This window comes from Chionomys nivalis, chromosome 24, assembly GCF_950005125.1.
Source record: "Chionomys nivalis chromosome 24, mChiNiv1.1, whole genome shotgun sequence".
In the NCBI taxonomy this organism is placed as follows: domain Eukaryota; kingdom Metazoa; phylum Chordata; class Mammalia; order Rodentia; family Cricetidae; genus Chionomys; species Chionomys nivalis.
This window is the reverse complement of record NC_080109.1, coordinates 7,757,615-7,784,701: the sequence shown is the minus strand read 5'-3', so window position 1 is coordinate 7,784,701 and position 27,087 is coordinate 7,757,615. Positions and strand designations below refer to the sequence as shown.

General features: G+C 35.0%; 1 protein-coding gene across 2 annotated transcripts in view; it reads left to right on the top strand.

The window, feature by feature from the left end:
* Positions 1-27,087, top strand: part of Fstl5 (follistatin like 5) — a 402,285-nt gene that overhangs the window by 295,878 nt on the left and 79,320 nt on the right. For both annotated transcript variants that reach the window (XM_057756992.1, XM_057756991.1), the window contains exons 9-10: positions 15,479-15,640; positions 20,970-21,104. In XM_057756992.1, the coding sequence (XP_057612975.1) occupies positions 15,479-15,640; positions 20,970-21,104 (297 nt within the window). The remainder of the gene's footprint in view (positions 1-15,478; positions 15,641-20,969; positions 21,105-27,087) is intronic.

Sequence of the window (27,087 nt, the reverse complement as noted above, 5' to 3'; positions counted from 1 at the left end):
ATATATCTCTGTATATCTAGAAAACCTAACTATATTAATTAAAAGTTTTATTATTATAAATGACTATTAATACATAATTTTAATTATACATGATATTTTAAATGAGCTGTACAAACACAATACCTTAAATAAGAGTAGAAAAACATATACACAGTGTAACAAAATTGATCTTAAATTTGTATCAATAGACAAAGATCCATGCCAATGAAAAGTATTAATATCTATATCATATACTATTTTTATATAAAAATATAAACAATTATTTTGGACAATTTGAGCATTGTTTTCTCTAAACTGCTTCTTGCTGTTTCTTGGGTCAACTATTTTCAGGGTACAAGGAGACCATTTAGAGGATCTTGCTCCATCAAACCACATTAGCCTGGAAGTAATCCACAGGTCCCACTCCTCTGTAGAATAAAAGCAGAACTTTTCCAAAATAGCATGTCCTAGGACTCAAATTTTGAAGTCAACATGCCTTTAAAATGCATATGTTGGTTTAGCTTAGCAGCAAGTAAAAAAAAGTCTCTCTGTACTTAGCTCATTTACATTAAAAATTCAAAGGAAAGACAATAATATACATAATACAGACTCTCTATGTATATTTCATCTTTACATGTCTTATTTTTTAACTCATTACTTTTCAATATTTAATTTATTATCTTTACTCCTTTAATCTATGATTGTCTGTACTCTTCTCTATACTCTTTTTCTTCTCTCTTCCAAGCCTATATACATTTATATCCAACACTGACCCATTCAGAGGTCCTTTATGTCTGAATCTGTCTTATTATGTATCTGTAATCATTTTCTGACCAGGAATGTAAGGCATATGAAAAACAAGCTTTTTTTTAAAACTTGGATTCATTGTAATCATTCACCTCAAAAATGGAAAGTAACTACATTGTAATTTTATACTGCTTGAAAGATTTTGCTGGGATATATAAACTGTGAAGGAGAAAATTAATTTAGTAACCAGGCACATGCTTTTAATCCCAGCACTTGGGAGGCAGAATTAGCTAGAAAAAAAAATCAAAAATCAAGAGAGACAGCAGGGCCGGGCGGTGGTGGTGCATGCCTTTAATCCCAGCACTCGGGAGACAGAGGCAGGCGGATCTCTGTGAATTCGAGACCAGTTTGGTCTACAAGAGCTAGTTCCAGGATAGGCTCCAAAACCACAGAGAAACCCTGTTTCAAAAAAACCAAAAAAAAAAAAAAAAAAAAAAAGAGAGAGAGAGAGAGAGAGACAGCAGGGAAACATGAAAGCAGAAGAACAAAACAAAACAAAAAAATAGATTAGAACAAACAATAGAAAGAGTAATAAAATGAAGAACTCAACTTTGGGACTTAGAAAAGTCCTAGTGTGTCTGTTTGACTGTTTAGTAGTTTACCTACTCTCCATCGCCTCTTCAGTTTCACTCACCTGCTGAAGGCCAGCCATTCATCAGCACCCTAGATGAGATCATGACGTGTGTGTGTGTGTGTGTGTGTGTGTGTGTGCGTGTGTTGTGTGTTTCCCTTTTATCTCCCCGGCCCCAGAGAGTTAAGTCCCTCACCTCCATAGCTTCAGAGAATTAAGTTTTACTCCCTCAGATAGAAAAGGCAATTGAGTGGTAAGTTTGCCTACTCTGCGGATTGCCCTCAATCCCTGAGCTGCTGAAGGCAGTTCTCGTGGCTGAGAAACAGCTGCATCAGGAGCATTTGTTAGGACGGCAAAGCAGATGTAAAAGCATGAGCTGCGCATGTGCACTCTCCCTATAGGAGACTAATGAGAGCTGTTTCTCCTGTTCTGAAGACTTAGGGTGGGATAAGGACAGCCCTAATGAAGCCAGAGACATGCATACAGTCTTGTTATTAAAGGTAGATTTGCCAGGCAGGCAACTCATTCATAGATACTATTACCTTGTTCCCACTTTGATTAACGTATACTTAAGTTTCTTAAAGCCAGAATTATTTTTTACTTGGGGCAAATGATTCGATATTTTGGTACCACATTTGTTCTTAAGATTATAACCTAATTATAATTAGAGAGATATATTTAAATTAGCACGATATGATTTGCTATACTAGTATGCAACATTCTGCAGGAATATTTCATGGGTAAATTGCTACTGTGTTTAGAAGTAATGAGAAAACTCTAAAATAATCATGAGGTAGCCAACACTTTAAGAACAGCATAAAGACTAATTAATGTAACGATACTTGTGTAACAAGAGAGTCAAAGGAGGTTAATGTGGTAATGATGCAGATTTGAGCTTAAAGATTTAACAGGAGGACATTCACAAGATAGCTTAATTAGAATTTAAGCGCTCTTTGCAATTTGCATGTGCACTTGTTAATACCGATAATCTAAAAATAAATTTCACTTCATTTAAACTAATAATGTATTTACCTTGTGTTCTGGGTTTTCTTTGCTTTTATTGGTGGAAAGATCTCATACCTTTTGTCTACTGAATAAAATTTGTTGTTCTTTCTTCTGTATGTTATTTGAATTGTGGTTCAAGTCAAAGTAGTTACAATAACACATTTAATTTTCCAAACACTAGTATAATTAATGGAGTTATAGCAAACAATAGCTACACTCATGTAATTAATTCTCATGTGATTAAAAAACTTTATTGAAATTTATCAGTAAACTTAACTTCATATATATATATATATATATATATATATATATATATATATAATTGTGGTCCAATAGATGGGTACAGAACTTAAATGTATAGAGAAATCGACAACTCTTTGCCATAGTTAGTCAGTTAGAGACTGTCTTCTGACACTGTGGGACAAGGAAACATACATAAAATGTATACATACAACATAAAATGTACATACTTTTATGAGTTCTTCAGATTAATACATTTATATTCTTCTTTAATGCAGTTTTTTAGTACATCAACTTCCATGGTCCTTTATTACATACTCTAGTGAGATTTCATATGATCCATGACCTTGTGCATGGATTTTTCTTTTACACCACAAGAATGCTTAAAATAATCAGTGCATGTTCTTTGGCATAAAGGGTCTTCTTATTTCCTTATTTCTTATTTCACGCCATTTTTGTGAGATCATCTGATATTTTATTTCTCTCCTCAAACATGTCAATAAACTCTGGAAAGCGAAGTAAGCGCTTTCACTTTAGATAATTGTCAGCAGAGTTCTTTATTCAATCAATATTCAATTTGAAAATTATACTACCATCACCTTATATTTTAAAATACATATAGATTTGTTATTAGATTTGAATGATACATTTATTCCCTAAATTCATTGTTTTTCCTTGTATATTTAAGAGAACTAGGAATCTCATATTATTAATTGAACTATTTTCAGCATATCAAATAATCAACAAATGACTTTTGTTAAAACATAAATGGCCATTCCATGTAACCATATTTGGTTTGCTGGCACAAGTAAAAATGTACTCTTCAATAAGCTTTTTGAAGCTTGATATGACAAACAAATTCAGAAAGAATGTACATTTTGAAAAAGAAAGCTGCCACAAAATGTGCTAAGAATATATCCCTCACTTCTTTAAGTTTTCTATTTATAAGCAAGATTGCAACTCAGAAGGTTAAATAGTTACAGATATCTGGGAAAAATTTTAGCCTTGCAGAATTTTAATTTCTTGTATGTGAATTTATTCTATTGTTTATTGAGATTATATTAAGTACAAAGGGCCTTCTGTTTAGTTGAGACCTGTAGATAAACTAAGCTTGAACAATTCAGTGTCAATAAAAAAGTTCATATTGATCCAGTGAAAAAGTGAACTGCTCTTCTGACTAGTTTGATGAATGTGATGACCCTGACAGTCATGGAATGTCAAAATAACAAGGAATGTCAGAATAGACAGAAGGCCTTGATGGCTTTGCTGTTGTTCAGGATATGGAAGGTTTTTGTTGTTTGTTTGTTTATTTGTTTGTTTGTTTTTGCTGCTGGTGTATTGTCAGCGAGTGCATAAGAATTTCCAGACAGCTTTCCTGACTGGAAGTGGGATTCTTCTGCAGAACCACTCCAAGTGAGATGTGAGAATATGCTTCAAAATGAAATGCAATCTGTCTATCATTCCCTCTATGATTGACAGAACATAACAGAAGCTGAGCATTGCTGACACACAACCCTGAAATCTCAGGTGCTCCAGCTTCTGCAACTTTTCATTGCTGCCATACTGCACACATGGAAAATTTCACACCTAACCTCGTGTGATGAGTCGTAGATGAAAGTGAGACACACCAAACATTTTGTATGAAGTTACTTTCAGGCATCCTGATGAGTTTCAGTAAACATAAGTGAGTTTTGTATTTATACTTTGGTGAGATCCCTCAGCTATGTAATTATGTATTTACAAATTATCTAAAAATCTACTAAAACAATCTGTAAATGTTTGCCATCATGTCTTTGAGTTAATGACGGTTAACATGTGTGCCATTTGTGGCTGTCAGTATATTTCCGTCACTATGAATAGATTATTTATTCTCTTAAAGTACTGTTGAACAATTCAGTTTTTGACTGAAGAAAACTAGTTATTTCAAAATAAAATAGCCATTGTCTTAACTCCAGGGGGATAAGGCAGAAAGACCAGGAATTTGAAAGCTTTTTGGTCTAAAAGGAGAGTTTCAGGACAGGACAGGATATATAGAGACCTGTATCAAATAAAATAAATTAAGATACAAAATAATGAGTAATAAATATACAAGTTTCTATAACAACTACTAAAATCCACAATGGTTATATATCCTATAAAAATTTCTTCAATCAATGCTCAAATATGGTGTGACAAAAAAATGGTTTAAAAGTAGTAAGACTTTCAAGGATGATGAAATGTATATAAAACTACTTTATATTGCTGGTGCTATTTTGAAAAATGAATATAATACCTAGAATAAAGTAGTACATAGGTAAGTCAAAGAAGGGATAAGCAGTACTGACAGGGAAGATAAACAACATACACCAAATTTATTATATCATTTATTTACATCAACTATATTGTTTATCAGTTGAGGTGTTTGAGTAAATATTGTTATTTTTAGTAAAACATATTGTAAAGGGTCTGCCATCTATTGATAAAACTGAAAACTGCAGTTTTGCTTTGAGTAAGGACAATTCATATTTTGATATTTGTAGGTCTAAGGGTCCCAAGTGAGGTATTCTTTGCTGTTATGATTATCGTTCTAAATTACTATTGTATCAGGTCAAAATATGAGAAATATGTTAAATAATTTGCTTTTATGTAGTCAGACATGTGCATACATTTATATAGGTATGGATACATGCATATAGTTAATGATGATTTATGTGTATGTAGCCTAAGAATGGGAATATTTATGATAAAATGTAATAATTTGCATTTAAATTTAATCAAACTAAGTTTAATTTTACTAATATTAATTTGATTAATACATAAAATTATTTTGCAGATAATTTAATACTTATTTTCTTTTAAAAAAGATAAGCAATGAATATCTGTATAGTGAGGGATGACTCACTGTTTCATTTATATTCAGTTAGTTTGAACATATCTGTAATATTTTTACAGTATTTTCTTTTTAGCACCTACTACATCTTCTTTGTATGTCTCTCTTTTAAAAATTTTAGGTTATTAAGTTGTAATGGATTAGAAGACTCTCCAAATATGTTGACTCTTTTGAATTGACAATTCTATTTTCTAAATCTATGAATTGTGAATTTAACATGTCCAAGTTTGCTATGTAATATTTGACAAAAACCGATGTGTGCTTTCTAGCCAAATTGGAGGAGAGGAATCAAATATTTTAGGAGAGTAGATGGGTTATAAATATAGCCCTTTATTAATTATTTCTTAAATTTCATATGTTTTGATCATAATCATCTATCACTATTTCCACTGATAATTACTTCAAGATCTACACTCCAACTTTTCAACCCTCTGAACTTGATACCTTTACTTTTTGAATAGCTTACAAGTTCAAGTTTGTTTTGCCCCTGTAATCAAGTGTGTGGGGCCATCTGCTGAGTGTAGTTGACTTAGCAGACACTACGTCTTTAAAGAAAACAGACATTTCCTGTTAGAAGCTACAACTCTTAATAAAGCCTCAGTTGGTCATAAGGCTCATGTGCCCCTCCATGCCCATGTTAAAATGTCTGTCTTATTGTTATGCAAGTTTGGTGTTGTCACGGACAGCTGCTGTGAGTTCAACCATTAGTTCACTAACTACTTTTTATTGCACTAAACAATTTCTCTGATAAAATCTGAAATGTGGAATAATTTATCAGTACAGAGATACAAATCAAGGAAACAGTTCGATAATGAAAATGCATACATTTCACATTGTAATAGTAATAAATCAGGCCTCTGTGAACTTCCCAGCTATTGGGCCTGGCTATTTTTAACAGCAGCAAACATGAATTTCCTTCTGTGGAGTGGGGCATTAAATCCCATCAGAAAGCAGGTGGTTAATCTCTGTGCTACTATTGGTGATTACTGTGGCTCCCTGGTTTATATGCACAAGTTTGTCTAACCATTCATCCTTTGGAAGATGACTACATTAGTCACAGTAACATCCTACTATAGATAAAGGTTAACACAATAATATATAGATTTTTTGTGAACAAGAAGTAAATTTTCTGAGATAAGTGCTTAAGTTTGACTAATTGAAAATATGCAGGATTTTTATTTTATTTTCTACTCTGTTTTTATTAGAAAACAGGAAATAGTGTTAATACTTTGTGTAGTAAGAGCCTGCTCGTTCATTTTCCGCCCAGCCGCCCAAACCCAAAATAATCATCCAGAAACTATATTACTCACAGAGATCTGCGATCCACCTGCCTCTGCCTCCCGAGCGCTGGGATTAAAAGCGTGCGACACTACAAACCAGCCTCATCTTACTTTTTTATGTAACTCAACCAGTTATTGGCACTGCCACAGATGGTCCAACTACAGCAATCATTAGCCAAGAAAACCCCTATGGTTTTGCTCACAGTCCATATTTATGGAGGGGCTTTCTCAGTTGCTCTTTCCATTTTGCGAATAACCCCACCTTCAGTCCTGCTCACAATAGTTAAACAGGACAAAGCCAGCACCTCTTATAGAGCCCAGGCTGTTGTTGATCTCTTTAGAGCAGTTTGAAGCCTGGCCTGATGGTGCAACATTGTAATCCCATCCTAGAAATTGTACATTTTATTCCTTAGAACATGCCAGCAAGTGGGAGAAAAATCTTTCAAATTTTAATAAGCTTAGCCAGGATACTTTCAAATAAGTAATTTGAGACTCCCAAATGAATGATTTAAGTCATATATGTAAGTCAGTTAAAGATGAAGCTATCAAAATAAAATAAAATAAAAGCGGTACTAGGTTATAGGTCAGTATCTTTCTCTTTTTTTCTTTAAAGAAGCTTTTATTTGTTTTTTTTATTTATTGATTGATTTATTAAAGATTTCTGCCTCCTCCCCACCACCGCCTCCCATTTCCTTCCCCCTCCCCCAATCAAGTCCCCCTCCCTCATCAGCCCGAAGAGAAGTCAGGGTTCCCTGCCCTGTGGGAAGTCCGAGGATCTCCCACCTCCTTCCAGGTCTAGTAAGGTGAGCATCCAAACTGCCTAGGCTCCCACAAAGCCAGTACGTGCAGTAGGATCAAAACCCATTGCCATTGTTCTTGACTTCTCAGCAGCCCTGAATGTCCGCTATGTTCAGCGAGTCCGGTTTTATCCCACACTTTTTCAGACCCAGTCCAGCTGGCCTTGGTGAGTTCCCGATAGAACATCCCCATTGTCTCAGTGTGTGGGTGCACCCCTCGCGGTCCTGAGTTCCTTGCTCATGCTCTCTCTCCTTCTGCTCCTGATTTGAACCTTGAGATTTTAGTCCGGTGCTCCAGTGTGGGTCTCTGCCTCTGTCTCCTTTCATCGCCTGACAGGAGGATGACTACATATTAGAGTACTTCTCTTTTTTATTAATATTTTTTGTTAAAGGTTCAGAGAAACAAAATCTTATGTGTTGCCAAAAAATGTCTTTATTGAGAAAGAGAGGGAGAGAATGTGTGTGTGTGTGTGTGTGTGTGTGTGTGTGTGTGTGTGTGTGTGTGGTGTATTTCAGGAAGAGTTTCTGAAACTAATAGCTTTTGAAACTTAGAAACTGGAGTTTGAAAGCATCCACGGCATTAAGAATGAGTAGATCAGATCCAATTTAATCAAACTTAGACAAACTATTGCCATCAAAGTAGCTTTAAAATGAGTGATATCTCAGCATAACATAGAAGACAAAGACCTAACAAACAAATCTAAGAAAAGATTATAGCCATATGTATACTGATCTTAATTTGATGCTTTACCTTCAACGTTTGTTACAGCCTATCCGTTCATGGAGACCACAGTAATGTGATCAGAGAGCTCTATAATATTGACAAGAGGCAGTGTGAATCTCATGAATATAAAAAGACTGCTTTGGGACAATGTTAAAGAGAAATTGATGGCTTTAATAATGTCAGAGACAAAAGGCATTGGACTGTCTCAGTAGCATTTAAAATATTTATTAAACCCAGTCTGTAATTTTTCATAGGAAAGTTGCTTTAATGACAAAAAAAGTCATAATACAAACAGAGCAATCCAGATGCCGCTGTGAATCAGCACTGGTTCAGACACATTTATAGTCCTGCCCTCAAGCTTTCTCAGAATCCTTTCTCACAGTTGCAGCTGTTTGAATAATTTGTGGGAAAGCTGTGATAGAATCCATCGGAAGAGAGCAAGATAAGGGCATCGAACAAATGAAAAGTAATCAGTGCCCTGACTATGGACCAGTGGGAATGAAGTCATCACTTCGGTCTGGATCTCTGTCTCTAGCTAAATTCCTTTTCAGAGAGTGCATTGAAGCTCTGCTTTTTGCATACTGCTCACGCAAAGAGCAGTAACTCTGACAAAATACAGTCAGATTGTGTGGAGATTGAGACAGAAACATCTTTAAGGTTATGAAGATAATATCTTATCATTAGAAATTTTCTACTGTTAGCTCAGAAAAGTTATTAGAATGAAATTCTTCTTTTGGATCTTTCCTAACATAGAGGGAAACACTTGTCTATCCAAATACAATGAGAGTCGTCAGACTTTTAGAATAGATCCATCTGTCTGATAATTTTATTCCTACTTATGCTGAATACAGTATAATTTTCACAGAAAACTTTCATATTAATAGCCAAATTTCCAGAAAGACTTAAGTAAATATAATTATAAATATTATACTTTCTTTTATTTACATTTTAAGTTGTACCTTTTGAGTATCAGAGTTTCATCTCTATATTAAAGTTTGGATGACTCATGAAAATGTTGCACATACTCTTTAATGAGCTATTTACCCACTTACAGTATCTTATTTGCATTTACAGTATGTGAACCTTACACAACTTTTGGTTATTTTTCTCTAATTTATTTATATACTATTATTTATCTTAGATGAACAATTGACTACCCGATTCCTTAAATTTTTTTACTGGAATTCTTTGAAAACTTCTGTAGATGTGTTCATTTTATATGGCAATGATACTTTAAAATAAATATTTTAATATACCTAAATATCTTTCTGCATGTCATAGATAGTACAAGTAAAAGTCTAGTTTTGGGTTTTAATACCAACTAGTTGAATCTTGTAGAACTATATGAAGAGGCATATTATATATAAGAATTGGATAATAAGAATTTGGGTGAGAAACACTTTATTTTTTCCCTTGTTTCACTTCTAAGTTGTGAACTCAGCCCTCTTTGACATATTAATTCAGAAAATAAAAAAAGAAAGGTTAGTGATAATATAAACTTTGTTAATTTTTTAGCATAAATATTCAAAACAAAAAAATCGAATGTTTTGTTAAAATTTAGATGAGTAAAACATATATTCATATCATTTTTGCCCCCTTTTATTTTAAAATGATTTAGTTATACATTGCAGATTATTTTAAGAACACTAACCCAGTTATTAAATAAATTTAGATATTCACTCAGTAGTGCATCATTTTGTATTATTTTTATTTGACTACTTCTTCATGTATGTGTTTATTTATATTACACATGTGTGTATCACATGTGCGGGTACATCTATGTGCACAGGTGTGCATGAAGGTATGTGTGTGGTATGTGTGGAAAGGCCTTAAGTTGATAGTACGTGTCTTCATCAAGAATTCTAGAGTTTCTTCAGGTTTTCTTGTTGAACATTTAACTCATCAGTTCTTACAGTTCAACTTTCAAGTCTACTGTGCAGAGTTCCATCTCTGCCTCCTAAGTGGTGGGATTGTATGATATCACATACCTGCTCTACTTTTAGGTTGCTTCTGTGGATATAATTGTGGTCCTCACACTTGTGAAGCAAAGATTGAGAGATCTGACCAGTTCATTATTTGGCAATATTGTGTGAAATAAGCAGTTTAAACAATTCTGACTGGAGATGACAATTCATAAGTTATTTTTCTGAGATATCAAATATTATTAGGAAACACCGAATCCACAGATGGTAATGATATCAGTGCTCAGGAACCTGAGGCAGGAGGATTAGAAGTATGGGGCCAAACAAAGGTACAAAGAAGGATGTAGTCATAAAACTGACTCAGCCCCCTTGTCCAAAGAATTGAAAAGAAAGAAAAGTGAAAAAAATGGATAGCAAAGAGAATATTGAGAAACTTAGTTTTATGTACAGTATTGGAAATCTGTGTCAGTGCGGGAAAGTTGGTTGCTCAATCTAATCTGAATAAAAGCTTGTCCTGGGATTTCTACTGCTATTGATGAAACACTGACACCAAACCCAAGCTTAGAAGGAAGGGGTATATTTGATTTATGCTTCTACCTCATAGTCCATCACTGAAGGAAGTCAGGACAGGGACTCAAACACGATAGGGACCTACAATCAGGAGCTGATGTAGAAGACACTGATTGTTCATCATGGCTCTCTTAGCTTGCTTTCCTATAAAACCCAGGACCACCAGCCCAGGGATGGCATCACTCACAATGGGCCAGGCCCGGCCCGTCAATCACTAATTAAGAAAATGTCCTATAGCTGGATCTTAGGGAGGCGTTTCTTTCCCCTGAGATCCCTCCTTTCAGATGAATGTAACTTGTGTTATGTTTGTATAGCCACGGAAATCCTTTTACACAGATAAGATCCCTTCCGTATGTACTAACAGTTAAAAAGAAAAGTCAGATTTATAGTGTCTTCATTATAGAAATGAATGTACCAAAGGACTTGAAGTATTCTTTTGGGGGATTGTCAGCTTCTGAATTAAGTTTGGCATCAATCTTTAAACAGTTATACTTTAAACATGGATCTCAGGAATGAACTGTTTTTAAATACTTAGCTTGTTACTGAGATGCAATAATTGCTAGACCAATCTCTTCAGATTCTGTTTCTTACTTACTTAATGTCAGTAGTGTAAGTGAGATGTATCTTTCCTCAGGAATCTGTTGCTTTCTCAAAGCACATTTGATTTGCGTATTAAACTTCAATGGTGAAGATGTAGTGTTCAATAGTTTCATTTCTCTCAGTTCAGAGTATTTGGTAAGTGAGACGCCGGTAGCAATGCAGGAAAAATTGAAGCTCTTTGAAACCCTTTTCTTTGCCAGTCAGGATTAGTGTGACTATAGACAGCCTACATAAAATCTATATATTTTATATGAATTATGTAGAATCTATCTTTCTCTTTGAGTTTATTGATAGTTACCCTTAAAATTAATTCTCTAATATGTTTATGCTGTCTCTTATTTCCTGTCCTGAGAGAAATGCTGCAAACTGTATTGATTCTCGTTTTGGTCATAAATTCTGTCAAAAGATACACTTTCTTTTATTAAATATTTATTAAGAGTTGTTTTCCCTTCTGGCTCTTTATATAAGTCTTCACTAAAAGCTCATTTCCAGACACTCTGCTTGTTAGAAGATTGGAGACAGGGTGTGAGTGTTTCAAAGGCATTTTGTATGAATTTCCCAGGTGTTCCAGCATACCTTCTAAAAAAGCTTTTGCTTTTCAACTTAAACAAAATAAAATGATATGAAAGCTACTCAGTGGTAGATATATGGGACAAATTTAAATTTGCACGTGACACTTTGGCCAAAGTTATCCTGAGGGCCTTCAGAGTTGCTTCTGATACAGATACACCAAAACAGATTATTTACGTTGTAATCAGTGCTTAAGAAATATAACTAGATATTAACTCCCCAACATGCCTATGTTATATTTTTTGAATTATATTTGCAGAGGGGATAGGATTCAGCTACTTCCTGTGTTTATAATTTTGGATATCTATGAGGTTTCCAAGTTTAAGAATGCTAAAGGCAGTATCAACAGATTCTAGCCTATAGCCTTTTCTAGGTTGTTTCGGATTCCTCTGTATTATATTTGTTGCATTTGGTGATTGCCTCATCTTAGATCTCTGGAAAATAACCAAAAAGAGAGAAGAGGATTCAGGTTTGATGGTAGCTACATTCTGGACCTTATCACCAAATCTTGTGTGTGATTTACGTGGGGTTTATAGTGTCAGCAAGATCTAGAATGATGGTATTTTCCTTGTAAATTAGATTTTAATAAACAACAGAGCAACAGAGTCTCAAACATTCTTCTGAAGTTTTTTTTTTTTTTTTTTTTTTTGGTCATTTTCTTCTGCTTCATCTATATTCATCTGTTCAAGTCTTGCCATTGTAGAGTCAACAGATTTTACTGGTGTCATTTGCTCTTTGTGGCATTGTGTGGTGATTAATCTTCCAGGTGCCAGTGGATCCAAGGCTCAGATGGTTTTTCCTCATAGTGCAGTCAGTTCCATCGGTCTAGTTACCTCATTGGTCACTCTGCATTGCTGGAGTCCACTCAGCGGTGCAGGGGTTTGTTCTGCTCCTGCAGAGTTTGCTGTCTCAGGACTGCTCTGGCCTAGGTTGACAGCTCAGACCTGTTTCTGTAAATCTCCCTAGTCTGCATCTGCTCATGCAGAGGCCCCTGGCTTGGGGTTAGTCTTGCGAAGCTCTCTGGCTCTAATCTACTCTCTCAGATGTACCAGACTTGGGTGTGCCCAGACCTCTAGAGGACCTGGCTCAGGCCTACTCCCTCAGAGGTTCCAGATTCACACCCAGAACCTGCAAAGGTTTCTGATACCTCGCTACTCCCTCAGAGGTTCCAGATTCACACCCAGACCTGTAGAGGTCTCTGGCTCTGGTTCACTTGCTCAGTGGTTACTCCCCTGTACTTACTTGCTCCTGTGGAGGTTGTTGCCTCCTCAGGCCTGCTCCAGCCTAGGTCTCTGGCCCAGTCCTGCTTTTGCAAATGTCCTTGCTCCCCTAGAGTTCACTCTCACAGGCCCACCCACTCCTGCCCAGGTTGCTGGTTCAGTCCTGCTCTTGTGGATTTTGCTGCCTCAGGCCTGCTCTGGCCTAGTGTTATTACTTCTTTTAGTGAAACAATATATCAACCTTTAAGGGCTTTTTGCTAGTAGATTAAATTTAGGTAAATGCTCTAATACATTTTTAGATCTTATGCTATTTGTGTTGATTCTGGTAGAAAGCCAGATATGATGTAAATCAGTGATATACTGCTGTAGAGATACTACATTGTATGCCCACCTATCTAATCCTACATTGCCTCTTCCCAAATAGTCCTTATACTCATCCAATTAGTAAATGTTCCTTCTGTTCTTTCCTCCAAGCTTTCTGTCAATCTGTTTCAACACATTTACCCATATGCTCTTCATACAAATTGACTGTTATTGTCTATGACCTTTCCTGTCAGAAGTACCCTTAAGAGCTTTAAGTTTCCTGCAGATATTGTTGTATGATGTAAAAAATAAAACCCACATCTTGTGTTTTAGTCATTAGTTGATGTTCATTTGTATTTTGAACTTTCCCATAATATGAGAAGTGGATTTTTATTTTGAACTACTTTTAAAACCAGTTTTAGGTCTCTGAAGAAAACCTAGATCATAAATAGCTTGCTAATACCTGCTAATGGTAATTCTTGTTAATTCTAATTTTGGATCACATAACATTGTCAAGAAAGATAAATGGGGGCTAAGAAATGCAGCTTAGTGGCTTAGAGTACTGGTTACTATTTCAGAAGACTTGATTCAATTGCTAAATAAACTCCAATTACAAACTTGCACCTCTGTACCCTGCTTCTTATTAATGTGTCTTCTGGGAATGTCATTGAAGTACCATATTTTGTGCCAAACACATTATAGACAGCACTGTTTTCTAGTTTTACTTCCTTTCATTCATTCTTATTACTTTAGATTTATTTATTTTCTTTTATGAGCAAGAGGTTTCCTCCCCATGTGTGTATGTATTGTGTGTATGTATGACATATATGTGTTTAATTCAAACAGAGGTAGAAGAGAGTATCAGATTCCCTTAAACTGAAACTGGATGTTTGTGAAACACCATGTTTGTCCTAGCAATTGAACCAAGTCTTCTGACATTGTTATGTAATAATCCAAAATTTTAGTTCAATTAAAAATCAGTTTATTAGCCGGGCGGTGGTGGCGCACGCCTTTAATCCCAGCACTTGGGAGGCAGAGGCAGGTGGATCTCTGTGAGTTCGAGACCAGCCTGGTCTACAGAGCTAGTTCCAGGACAGGCTCCAAAGCCACAGAGAAACCCTGTCTCGAAAAACCAAAAAAAAAAAAAAAAAAAAAAAAATCAGTTTATTGCCGGGCAGTGGTGGCGCACGCCTTTAATCCCAGCACTCGGGAGGCAGAGGCAGGCGGATCTCTGTGAGTTCGAGGCCAGCCTGGTCTACAAGAGCTAGTTCCAGGACAGGTTCTAAAACCACAGAGAAACCCTGTCTTGAAAAACCAAAAAATAAATAAATAAATAAATAAATAAATAAATAAATAAATAAATAAATCAGTTTGTAATTATGGGGCCATAGGTAATAAATTGCCATCAAATTCAGTATTAGAATGAGATACTCAGTTATTCTTATGCTTTCTTTGTTTCTTTTATCATGAAAATAATATAGTTTACATTTCATTTACTTTAAATACTTTCAACAATGTTTTGTAGTGCTTAGTGTAAAGTCTTGCATGTTTTTAACAAAACTTATTGTTAATAGTGTGTTTTTAGTGTACTATTATGCGTAAAATATTATTAATCTGTATATGCTGTATTAAAGAAGAGTACGTCTTTCTAACTACGTAGTTATTTAAATAACTGCATCCGAAAGGTTTTAATTCTTTATAATGCTTTTATGTGTTAATTTAATGCATAAATCATCCTGTAGTAGGAAAGTGGGAGCCTATTTAAATTTTATATTTTCAAGATTACAGTTTCTGAAACACGATAGCCCATGTTTGAATTGTATTTTTTCTGACATAGGCCCAGAATTATCTTTCCCCAAGCAACCCTGGGATAGTTTAGTAGAGAATTATACCAGGAAACTAATTATACAACCTAATGAAAATGAATAATTCATAAGGGATCATCTTATAATTTTTGTTCATTTTCCAAGATCAAATGGTAAATGCTGATTGCTTATCAATTTTTTTTCTTCCCCATTTAGTTCCTCCAGTCATACGAGTGTATCCAGAGAGTCAGGCCAGAGAACCTGGGGTAACTGCAAGCCTTCGATGCCATGCCGAGGGCATACCAGACCCTCAGCTTGGCTGGCTGAAGAATGGAATTGACATTACACCAAAGCTCTCCAAACAGCTCACACTTCAAGGTGCCTGTTTTTTACATTATTTTCCTTAAATGAGTGTGCAGATCTTTTATATTAAATTTTAGAAAAAAATTGCAATATAAATCACATGAAAACAATGAGTTCTTTCAATAACTGTTGGAAATATTAAAATATGCTTGCATCTAAGAAAAGCTGATACATTCCTCTAATATGTTTACTCTTATAAATAATAGTCTTGTCATAGAGATTAATATAGGATGCCATTATTTTCGTGATCATTACAATATTTAATTGTACACCTCTTTTGATTAATTGTTCTCCAATTGTTTACTTATTCCCTGTGACATCTTGAGTGTGTTTATCATTATCTTCAGATTGAAGTATCACTTCTAACATTTTCTGTAGAGTTAGAACTTACTTAGTGATTAAAAATTGCTTTAATTTGTTTTTATCATAGAAAAGATTCTTTTAAAAAGTTTCTCCATTAATTTAATAGATAGTTTTTCTGAATATAATAGTCTGGATTGATAGTTGTGGTATTATAGTATACTATATGAAAGTATAATTCAGTAAAAAAGAGATAGCATCATTGCAGAAAAACTAAACTGATATACCTAAATATACCAAAATGAAAAGTTCAGTAGAAAACTCCACTTGGAGAATAGTAGTGTTTTCTTAACATAATTAAAATCATTCTTTGGAATTCTTGTCTTGAAGTTCTGCCAGGTAGTTCTCACTGGATTCCCTTATCAAAGGATTAGTAAATATTGGCAGACATGTTTTTTTTTTTTTCTATACATCCATGTTGTTTTCATTTCTGCATTGGAATTTTTACATCTGGAGTTGGTAGAGTAGAAAGGTTGAACAGAGTCTGGCTGTCTGTGAACTGCTCATCTGTCCACTGCACATACAAGGGTGTTAGGAGATCTGGAAATGTCTAGAGGCTCAGGTTCCAATAGCACTTACCAGCTATCTTCAGAAGTTTGGGCAGAATGATCAGGGTCTGGGAACTCTTTACCTGCTTCTATAAAGAACTAGAAGGTTCAAGAAGTTTGGGCCTATTTCTTAGGGATTTGGGAAGATGTACTTGTGTGCACCAGGAGATGAGGAGCTGGAGCTGGAGCTGGGCCTGACTGCTCCAGGTCTTTGATTCCTTAGCTCTTTGTTAAGGAAGATGAGAACTTTGACTAACTTCTTAGGGGCTGGAAACCTAACTTTCAGTACCCAAAGCAAGAGTGTAGGAAGAAGTTTGAGCCTATTTTTCAATTATTAATATGACAATATATACAAATGACTAATCAATTGTTATACAGATGAAATAAATCACAAATAAGTTGAAAATGAAAATGAATGATTTTTAATAAGGCTAAGTAATTTAAGTAATAAAAAAGCAGTTAAAGCAGTTAAGTATGATTTGTTGACTCTAATATCTTTAAAGACACACATAAATCTGATGTGCTTTATAAACTGTTATGCTCAACAACTTACTGTGCTGGCATGACGATGTATGAGCATAAAAGTCCTTATTATTTCTTCATTTGTCCCTTGTAAATTTCTTCAAATGGTATTGATAAATATCAATCCATTTTTATTTTTATCATTTTAATAAACATAAATTTTCCTATTATTCCATTTTTATAGTAGATAATTTTAATCAGTAATTTTTATGCAAAACATTTCAAACTTTGGTTTATGTCAATAGTTACAAATCTATAAAACAACTTTTGAACTTTAAAAATCTGATTTTACTAAATAAGTAATTGACAGGTACACACTGTCACCTTTATGTATTTATGCTTGCTTCTTACATTTCAGAGTTTGTGACCTAGGCATAAAAGGCTAATCAAATTAATAGAAATAGAATGAAGAAAATTCTGATCATCTCTTACTCCTGCCCCATCTTATACATTTGTGATAGTAACCTATATTCTACATACCTGTGTCTGCCTGCTTCCAGGAATATCAGCAAGATAGATTATAAGAGTTCATCATTCAAATCTGAAACATAAAAAGTACAGTCCCAGAAAAATGAATTATAATTATAAATGTAGAGATTATTGAGAGAATAAGTACAAATGTAAGATAAGAGTAGGAAAGACAACACAAGAGAAAGAAAACTATGTGCTATGGATAATGTAGTTCATGACAATAATTTGATACTGTGATTATTTAATTATTTATTTATCTAGATATTTAATATTTGTACATTGAGTCAAAGTCTATGAACAGACTGGGTAACTATGCATTATAGGGTAATACATGAATGAAGAGAAATAAAATCTCACCATAGCACATATTAGATATTTTATTAGTATAAAAGTGCAGATATATGGTGGAAGAAGAGTAAAATTCAAGAAAGTGGAAGAACACCCAGGGATACTATAGAAGAAAAGGAAGCATTAATATGAGGGACATGTTCAGCTGTGCCAGATACATAGAGAACTAAGAGAAGAATCTTCAAATGCATCCCTGGGCTGGGTCGGCAGCTTGAACTGAAGGTGTTTGGAAAAGAAGAATCAATAACATTCTTTTTGCTGAGATTAGAAATGATATACAAAAATAATATAAAAAATAATATTTGGGGAAAAAAGACTAAGAAAAGGCAGTAGCTCTCCCTGTTTTTAGAGGGAAGTGTTTTTTAGAGACAGGATGAGAGCAATGATGCAGAAAGAATCATAGAAATCAATAAGAAAAAAGAACATCAGACCCATCCTTTGATTCTTCCAAGTGTCCCTATCACTGACTTCCTGAGAACAGGAAATTTAAGTATTACTTCTTGATCATTTCCATTTATTTCATATTAAGCCATTTTCTTGTAATGATAGATAAATGATGAAGTCTTCAATACTCTGTTCTTTATCTACAGATGTTTCTTTATAAATGAAAGTCCACAAAGGAACTTCAGAGCTTAACTATACTATAGGTCAACTGAATTTATATTTATCTATACAATTTTCCACCGTACATGAAATACATACTCTTCTCAGTGAGTCATGGATACTTCTTTAAGACACTTTAGGTCATAAGGCTAGCCTTAAAAATATAGTTTAAAAAATTTGTTGTCTATTATCAGATTTAAGTGTAAATGAAAATCAAAAAGAGAAACAACAGGAACTATAGAGTTGGAGACTAAGCAATATTCTTTGGAAGATCACTCAGTCACTGAGTAGACTGGAGAAGAAATATAAATATCTTGTAATTAAATTAGAATAATAGGACAATTTCCCAAACAAGAGCCAGGGAGTTTTGATAGGACAATTTTCAGTCATGAGTGCTTATAGAGACGTAGATACATACACATAAACACCATATATTAAAAAAAGTCTGAGGGATCTCCAATAAATAAACAATCATGAATCTTAGAATACTAAAAAAATTTAAAAAGTCAAACAATATACAGCGAATTTTAAGAACTAATAAATACATCACACAGTTTTTAAGATCATTTCATAGATTTTAAAGCTGCCAATAATTAAGCATCAACGAGAAGGAGATGGATATTGGTTATAAAGGAAAAGGCTAAATGAATAAGAAAACATGTTTAGTCACAGGTATTAGAAACACCAGAAAAAACAATGTAGGATAGGGACAGAGAAAAAAAAAGGGCAGTCTTCTAAAGCCAGTTTAGATGCATTATCAGCTACACAACAACTCAAAAGTAAAAATACAAAACTATAAATAATAAATGAAAATTGAAATTAGTAAATACAGTGAAATAAAGTAAACCTTAGTGAGTATCACTTCCTTCTTGGGGAATGGTTCCTTACTGATTGTTGTTGGCACAGTCTCTAAAGGCAAGCACAAGTGCTGTTAATCTCAATCACTCAGACAGACAAGTTGAGTCACATGTTTTCTTATGTATTACTAACTCGCCTCATTTTTGAGACAAAATAGCTAATAATAGCAGTTTAAGCAAAGAATGGTTTATTCTGGCTTTCCCTTGAAGGGACACATTCCATCATGACAACAAATGCACGATGCCAGGAGTCTGGCTGGCCACGTTGTTTTCACAGACAGGCTGTAGAGAGTAAGTAGGTAATGCATCTGCTTTATGAGGCTCCAAGGTTTACTCCAAATCCCTACAGAGTATTTACCTCCTAAAGAATTCGGTCACTTCCCAAACAGTGCCATCTTCTAAGGACCAAATGTTCAAACACAGAAGCCTATGGGAGGCATTCCACTTACAAACCACATGTTCTGATGGATGTTTGTGGGAGAAGATACTTCCCCTCTTCTCATCAACCTTTTTGTCACAACCAACACTTTTTTCTCTAATTGAACCACACCAATTTACTTGTCCTTCACCTGCCACATAGAGTTGGGTTCCAATCCGCTATATGCTGCATTGCTGCATGTGCGACCCAGCAACATGAAGCCTAGATACCTGACACCAGAGAGACATTCACATAAAAATGAAAAGGGGAGAAGAGAGATAAAACTCATGAGAGCAATTGAACACAGGTTTAGACGTACATAGTTCTCATAAAAATCAAGCCTTTGAATTTGAGTACTTGTAAGAATTCATTCTATGAATCTCAAACTCTTCATCTGATAATTAAATAGCATTTGTGTAGATTATCTAATAAGATATGTGAAGGTCCTAGCTTTTGTCCAGCATGTCATACGTAATTAAATACTACTTGGGTTTGGTGTTGAAAGATTCAACTTATTATTCAAGGATTTGATTAAAATATTCTCTCACCAAGATCTGAAATCTTAAATGTACTTGTGGTGGTTATATTTCTTGCATATAATTTATTTAAGGTAAGTTTTGGGGAAAGTTTTAGATAATTATTACCTGCCTGTCTGCTTTTTTTAATATTTTCAAATATCTAATAAGGCTGCTTAAGTGACAGCCGTACACTGTAAACTTCCTTAATGAGAATTACTGATATAATTCACTTAATCCACGACAGTGACTTTTCTTAATGAGATGATAGACTTGCTGATAGCATCTACTCAATCTGTGACAGAGATTTTCACATGTGTTACTTTAAGTGGACAAGATTGTTGCTGTTTGATCTCAAAAAACAAAATCTTAGTTTGCATTTTTTGTTTTAAATACAAATACATATATCAATAAGACAATAGTTACAAATCAGAAATATTTCATATGAATTTAGTAAGAGGAGATGGTATAAAATGTAAAGTCTCATTTTCTGGTGTTGCGCTCTCGTCATTGGAACGACAACACAATGTACAAACACTTAAGAACCTCTAGAGCAACAGGGCGCATCTCCCAAATATGGGAGAAGGAAGGAAAACAGTTTAATTAGGACAAGCGCAGTGGGATATTTGACCGTGTAATCGGAATGCGCAGTGCCAAAGCTAAAACTGTCCTTGACAAGCCTCGTTTGCCTTCTGTTTCCAGCAAATGGCAGTGAGGTCCACATCAGTAACGTGCGCTATGAAGACACTGGAGCGTACACGTGCATTGCTAGGAATGAAGCGGGCATGGATGAAGACATCTCTTCTCTTTTTGTGGAAGATTCTGCTAGGAAGACCCGTATGTATTGAGCCCAACCTCCAACATGTGTGTTCACACACACAGCTATTTATATATATACACGCACACTACACATTTTACAGTGTTGTCCTTTGTAGTTTGTGACACACGCAGAACATAAAAATATTTTTAAAAATGTGTTCATGAGGAATAGAAATCTTAAAATACTCAAAATAGACTTGGAGAGGTCTGAAAGCTGATGCCGTTTTCCTTCCAGGACGAGCATCAGTGCACCAATGCACATAAGATGTTCCAGACACTGATTTCCTGGGCGCTCATGTGAGAAGTTAAATCCTTGCACAGTTCCTTTTTCAAGGCAGGCTGTAACATTTTAAGTCCTCTCACAATCATTGCTGTGCTTATGTGTGGTTTGAACTTTGCCTCTTTCTGAATCTGCCGGTGGCAGAGCAGCCATTGAAGCAGCAGCTGTGCTGTGACCTCCCCTACAGCAGAGTCTCCCCGCCCCAGTGTCCATTAGTAAGAAAAATCCTTTGTCATCACGGCGTGTGCCATATGGTACTCCCTTGGAGTTAGGATAAAAATGTGCCATACAGAAACGTTTAAAACTGATTTCGTGTGTACTCGCTTGCACATTTCAATGGACATTTGGCGAACCCAGGCTAATTAGAGTATCCTCCGCATTAAACTTTTTATCATTTTTTTTTCATGATCACATTTGACTTTATCTCTATTGTGTGATGCAATGTGGTGAATTTTCTTGATCATGTTGTGTCATGACGGCAGATACAGAAAGGGAATGATGAAAGCCACACATGTGTGCCACAGCTGAAGTCTATGTTAAGTAAAGGCCAGGCAACGCCGCAGGTATCTTCTTGATCGCATTTACCACGGAGTGGCTGTGTGGTGACGTAGACTGCGTGTACTCAAACAGGCTGTCACCTTCGCTCATTGACCATTTTTGACTAGTGTAAATTTTGATAGTTTCTGATGTTTTGGAACTCTCATTTGGGGCCTATTTCTCTGAGCCTAATTTTGATGGAGGTAGAAACGTCAGCAAAGAATCTTGTTACTCGCTCTTACATCAAAGATTGAAGGTAAGTACGAGCAAACAAGCAGGAACCTACCCAGACCTGTCAATCAACGAAATTTTTCTATAGTGTCTCTGGGAAGAGCAAACATCTTCATAAGCAAATATTTAAATAGATAAGTTTTGAGTTATAAAAGTAAAAATTAAAGCCAAATTGCTAACCTAAAGTCGCAATTTCTTTATTCCTTTTATTTTTCCTAACAATTACCACTTCTTAACTTTTTCTTAAAATTTAATTATAAGTAACTGACAACTTGCTCTTTATTTGTTATGATTGTACTCATGACATTTGACTTCATTCTTCTGATTTTCTTATCAGTACCACGTCTATGATATTAATGTAAAATACTATTTCATAAAATAGTCATGGAAGTTACATTGGCTATTTATTATAGTTATAGAAAAATGCAAAATGAAGATGGATGTGCATGCACTGGTCCTCAATAAACTTAAAATGTAATCTTAATGTGATAGGTCTCTGTGATCCTCAGAGTGTGCAGCAAAACAAAGCTGTGGTTGTGTAAAGACTACTCTAAGAAGGATTGCTTCTGATTATCCCTGTTGAGGTTTATTTCTGGTTATTCCTAGAAACGTAGAGACTGAGCATTTGCAGTAAGATATCTACATTTTTAGAAAGCCAAAAGAACCATTCATGCACCTGTCTGTTACAGCTTTTCTCTTCCTACTTGAAAGAATTTAAGAGAGTAATAAAAAATATTCTAAAACCATCAAAAGTTATTTCAAAGCCTTTATTCCTTTAAAAATGTGAAAACACACAAACACACACAAAACAAACATACAACACACACACACACTGGTTAACTGAAAGTGAATCTATTTTGCAATAGGAGAGTATTTTAATAGTCTGACAGTTCTGCGATTTGAGCATGACACGTGCCCATTTTGAGCTTTAATTCTTCGGCTGTAACAGAAAATAAAAATGAACAAACTAAGAAATTGTGGTAGGATACTGCATATAAAATCCTTATCAGACTAGGAGCACACTGTGCATTCTCACTCTAACTCTTCAAATAGTTTCTAGATCCTTGTTAGCATGATTTTGTTTTAAATAAAATTTTGGAAAATACAGTGGAAATCAGAGACTCTGCTCTGAATAATGCCAATAAACCCAAACTACACATAGTTACATATAGATATGATTACACACAATTATGGTTACTAGTATGAAGACCTATCCAAAATATTTCTTTTCACATTTAAAAGAACAAACTCTGCTCCATTTCCCCCTACTATGGATATTGAAATATTTCAAATAAAAGCAAAAAAAAATAAAATGTTACAGACATAGCCCAAGTGATACCTGCAAGTCCAAACACCTCCTATTGACTGACACTGAAGATGGCAGTGTTTTATCTTGTGCTTCATTCTGGAAGATGTGCAGGAGAACATTGGAGAAAGATTTGGCTGTTCAATAAATTGTGCAATAATACTCTATTTAGCAACAGCCTTGTAGCAATAATTCAGCCACCTCCCACATATCATCACAATTTCCTTATAGTTAACTGTTCAGCATTGTGAGGCTGTTGAGAGAATAATTCATGAAAAGCGTGAGATAGGCAATGACTTGTACCTGACTTTCTACCTCAATCTTTGGAGGTACAGAGCCTGGTTTTGTTACCAAACCTCACTGCAAGTTTTTTCAGTGAAAATCAGAATCGCCAAGGAGGACCCCTAACTGATAAGCTGAGGCTATGTTAAGGTGAGCGTGTGGTAACTAGGATTCAGTGGCCGAGTCCTAGAGGGCTGCATGATGGCTGTAGCTGGAAAGAGGGGGGTGTTGTGAAGCACATCTGTGGGTTTAGACAAAGAACACGGACTATTTAGAAGGAAACATCTTGCGTTTGGCAAACACTTTTGAAATCTCTACTCCTGGTAGTGCTCAGCTGACAAAGACTCACCTTCAGGTTAAAGTACATGAATAGCAATCTGTCTGCCATAGGGAGTGTTTAAGCTTCAGGCTACATAAAACCAAGCAAGCATTACATCATATCTGGCCAGAATTTTAGTAAGAATTGGGGTTAATACAGCTAATTGAACTTGTTAGAACATCAAATGTAAATGTATTGTAAGAGCATATTGTGGTTTAAATATAATAAATATATATGATGATGTATTTGTTATATGTTATTTCATTTTCCATTGTCAGCTGGTTACAGTTGGAGATATTAGATTATTACACTAATCTTTATAAAAGTTAATTACATCAAAAGTGACTTTCTATGATAATATGAGTTAATATTATTGTTTAAAGTTTATTATTATAAAGCATAATTTAAGATTCCTGAAGGGAACACATATTTTTGGAAATGAAATTAGTTTTAAATGTAGATGGTCAATTATCTTAGAATCATTCATCAAATTGGTTTCCTTTTCTGAATTCATTTGTAATATTAACTGTGTCGTGGTATTTCTGAAGCTGTTAGGGGCTTGCTCTAAATCTGTATTCCCTTCTGTCATCGGCCCTTCACACACACGTTAGCTACACATCAATTGCTATGAAATAGTTCTTCCACTCTGGTCCCTGTGCTGCTCTCCATAGAATGTCTTGACTATAATTACATTAGGAATTCCTTTTAGAAAGTTAATTTTTTTTCATACTGTAATCCCAATGGTGGGATGTTTGCCCAGCCTTGATACATAAAAGAGAAGCTTGGTCTTCCCTCAACTTGATATGCCATGCTTTCTTGATTCCCAGGGGAGGCCTTACCCCTTCTGAATGGAGAGAGAAGAGGAATGGATGGAGGGGTAGAAGGGAGGCGGGGGAAGGAATGGGAGAGAGGGGAGTGAGAAGGGAGGGGAAACTGTGATTGGTCTGTAAAATATACATTTTTTTAAAAGAATGTTCTAAATGTGGATTCAGAGGGGCTGCTTATTCATTTCCTGGCCACCCAGAATTGAAATAATAACACAGAAACTATATTAATTAAAACACTGATCAAGCTATTTGCTTGGGCTTCTTATTAACTAACTCTTACATCTTAAATTAACCCATTCCTATTAATTTGTATTTTACCACGAGGCTCGTGGTTTACTGATAAGATTCTGGCATCTGTCTCCTTTGGCAGCTACATAGCATCTCCTTGATTCTGCCTTCTTTTCTCCTCTCTTCTCTGGTTGGAATTCCTGCCTTGCTCTGTTCTGCACTGCAATAGACCCAAAACAGCATCTTTATTAACCAAAGATAATAAAACATATTCACAGCATGCAGAGGGGAATCCCACATCATAAATGTGTTAAATTCTACAGTAAGATTACTTGCGTGAATAAATCATTTGAACATGTGATGTTAAAATTTGTAAATCACTATGCAAATTTTAATAGCTGTCATTTAAGTTACAACATTTTAATATATAAAACATTAATTGTTTGTATTAAATATATACAAACATTTAAATATATAAAAATGTATTTTAAATATATAAAATGCAGTCATTTTGTTCAAAAAACCTTAAGAATATTATTGAAGATTTCAGTTTCTTTATAATATTTATATGCAAATGAATTTTTTTCTATACATGAATTATATCCATGGATATGAGTGCAGGTGCCCACAGTAGTCTGAAGTCTGAGTTGGAACCTCTGGAGGTGGAGGTATAAAATACTGGTTGCAGGTTGCCCAAAATGGCTCCTGGGAACCTGAACTCGTATTCTGTCTGAGAATAGTAAACTCTGAATAACTTATTGAATAACAGCAACACTACCTCTGAATCCTTTCTTCAACTCTGCAAAACCTCTTAAAGTCTTATGATGTATTTGCCTATTTCATAAGAGGAAGAGAGTATTAGTTTGCCTTAAAGCCCGGCATTATCTGAATACGTCAATGCAAACCTGGAGTCAGAGTAGATTCTGGTATTACAAGCACGCCAATGAGTCATTTGTGAGAAAGGAGAAATACGTAAAAGGGAGGTTGTATGGATTCAATGAAATCTTGTGAATGTCTGCATGAAAATGATATAATCATGTGAAATTAAATTTATAATTATTCAAACAGTAATTAGGATAGGTAGAACAGTCCTCTGCTTCTTTCTTATTTCTCTATGATCCACAAATGTAAAGACTAGTAAGGTGTTTGCAATCCCATTTCAAAGCGTGCTCCAGCTTGGTGCTCAGCGCCTCAGTCAACTACCAGAATAGAAACAAGCATGTGCAAGCAAATGGAGTAAGCTAATAAATGAGAACAGCTACTTCTCACTAAGTATTTTGTACAGTATTCAATAGAAGTGCTATACTAAGAATATTAAAGCACAACAAAAAATGAGCATTTCAGTTGGAAGATTTCTAAAACTGCACATTTTATACTTGTTATGAATGTTTCCCCATTAGAGGTATACTATGAAAGAAATGGTCGATAAGCTTTTACTATTCTGTAGAATTTTGTTCTCAAAAGCGAAAATGTTTATGTTATGTAGTTTGCACACCATTCTCACATCCTTGAGGTAAATTTTAGAATAAGTCTTTTAATCTTCTGACCAGCGCATGCTGAAATTATTGGCCTCATCATTCATTGTCTGAAGCCTATAAATGTAAAAAATAATGTTGTTTCCAGTTATTTTAATTGAATCTATTTCTAATATGCAGTAATAGTATTTGGTCATGCAGTATGGTAGTACATGATCTGATTGTCATTAAATTGTTAGATTTCTAGCAATTGTGGACAATTGGAAATCATTATTGCTCATGAGAAATAAAAATGAAATGTGTTTTTTCTGGGGGGCAGGGGTCCTGACAGTGAGACCAGGACTTATCCTTTGTACATGAACTGGCTATTTGGTGCCCATTTCCTATTGAGGGATATGTTGCTCAGTCTTGATACAGTAAAGAGGGCCTTGATCCTGCCTCAACTTGGTATACTAGACTTTGTTGACTCCCCAAAGGAGGCCTTACCCACTCTGAGAAGTGCATGGGGGTGGGATC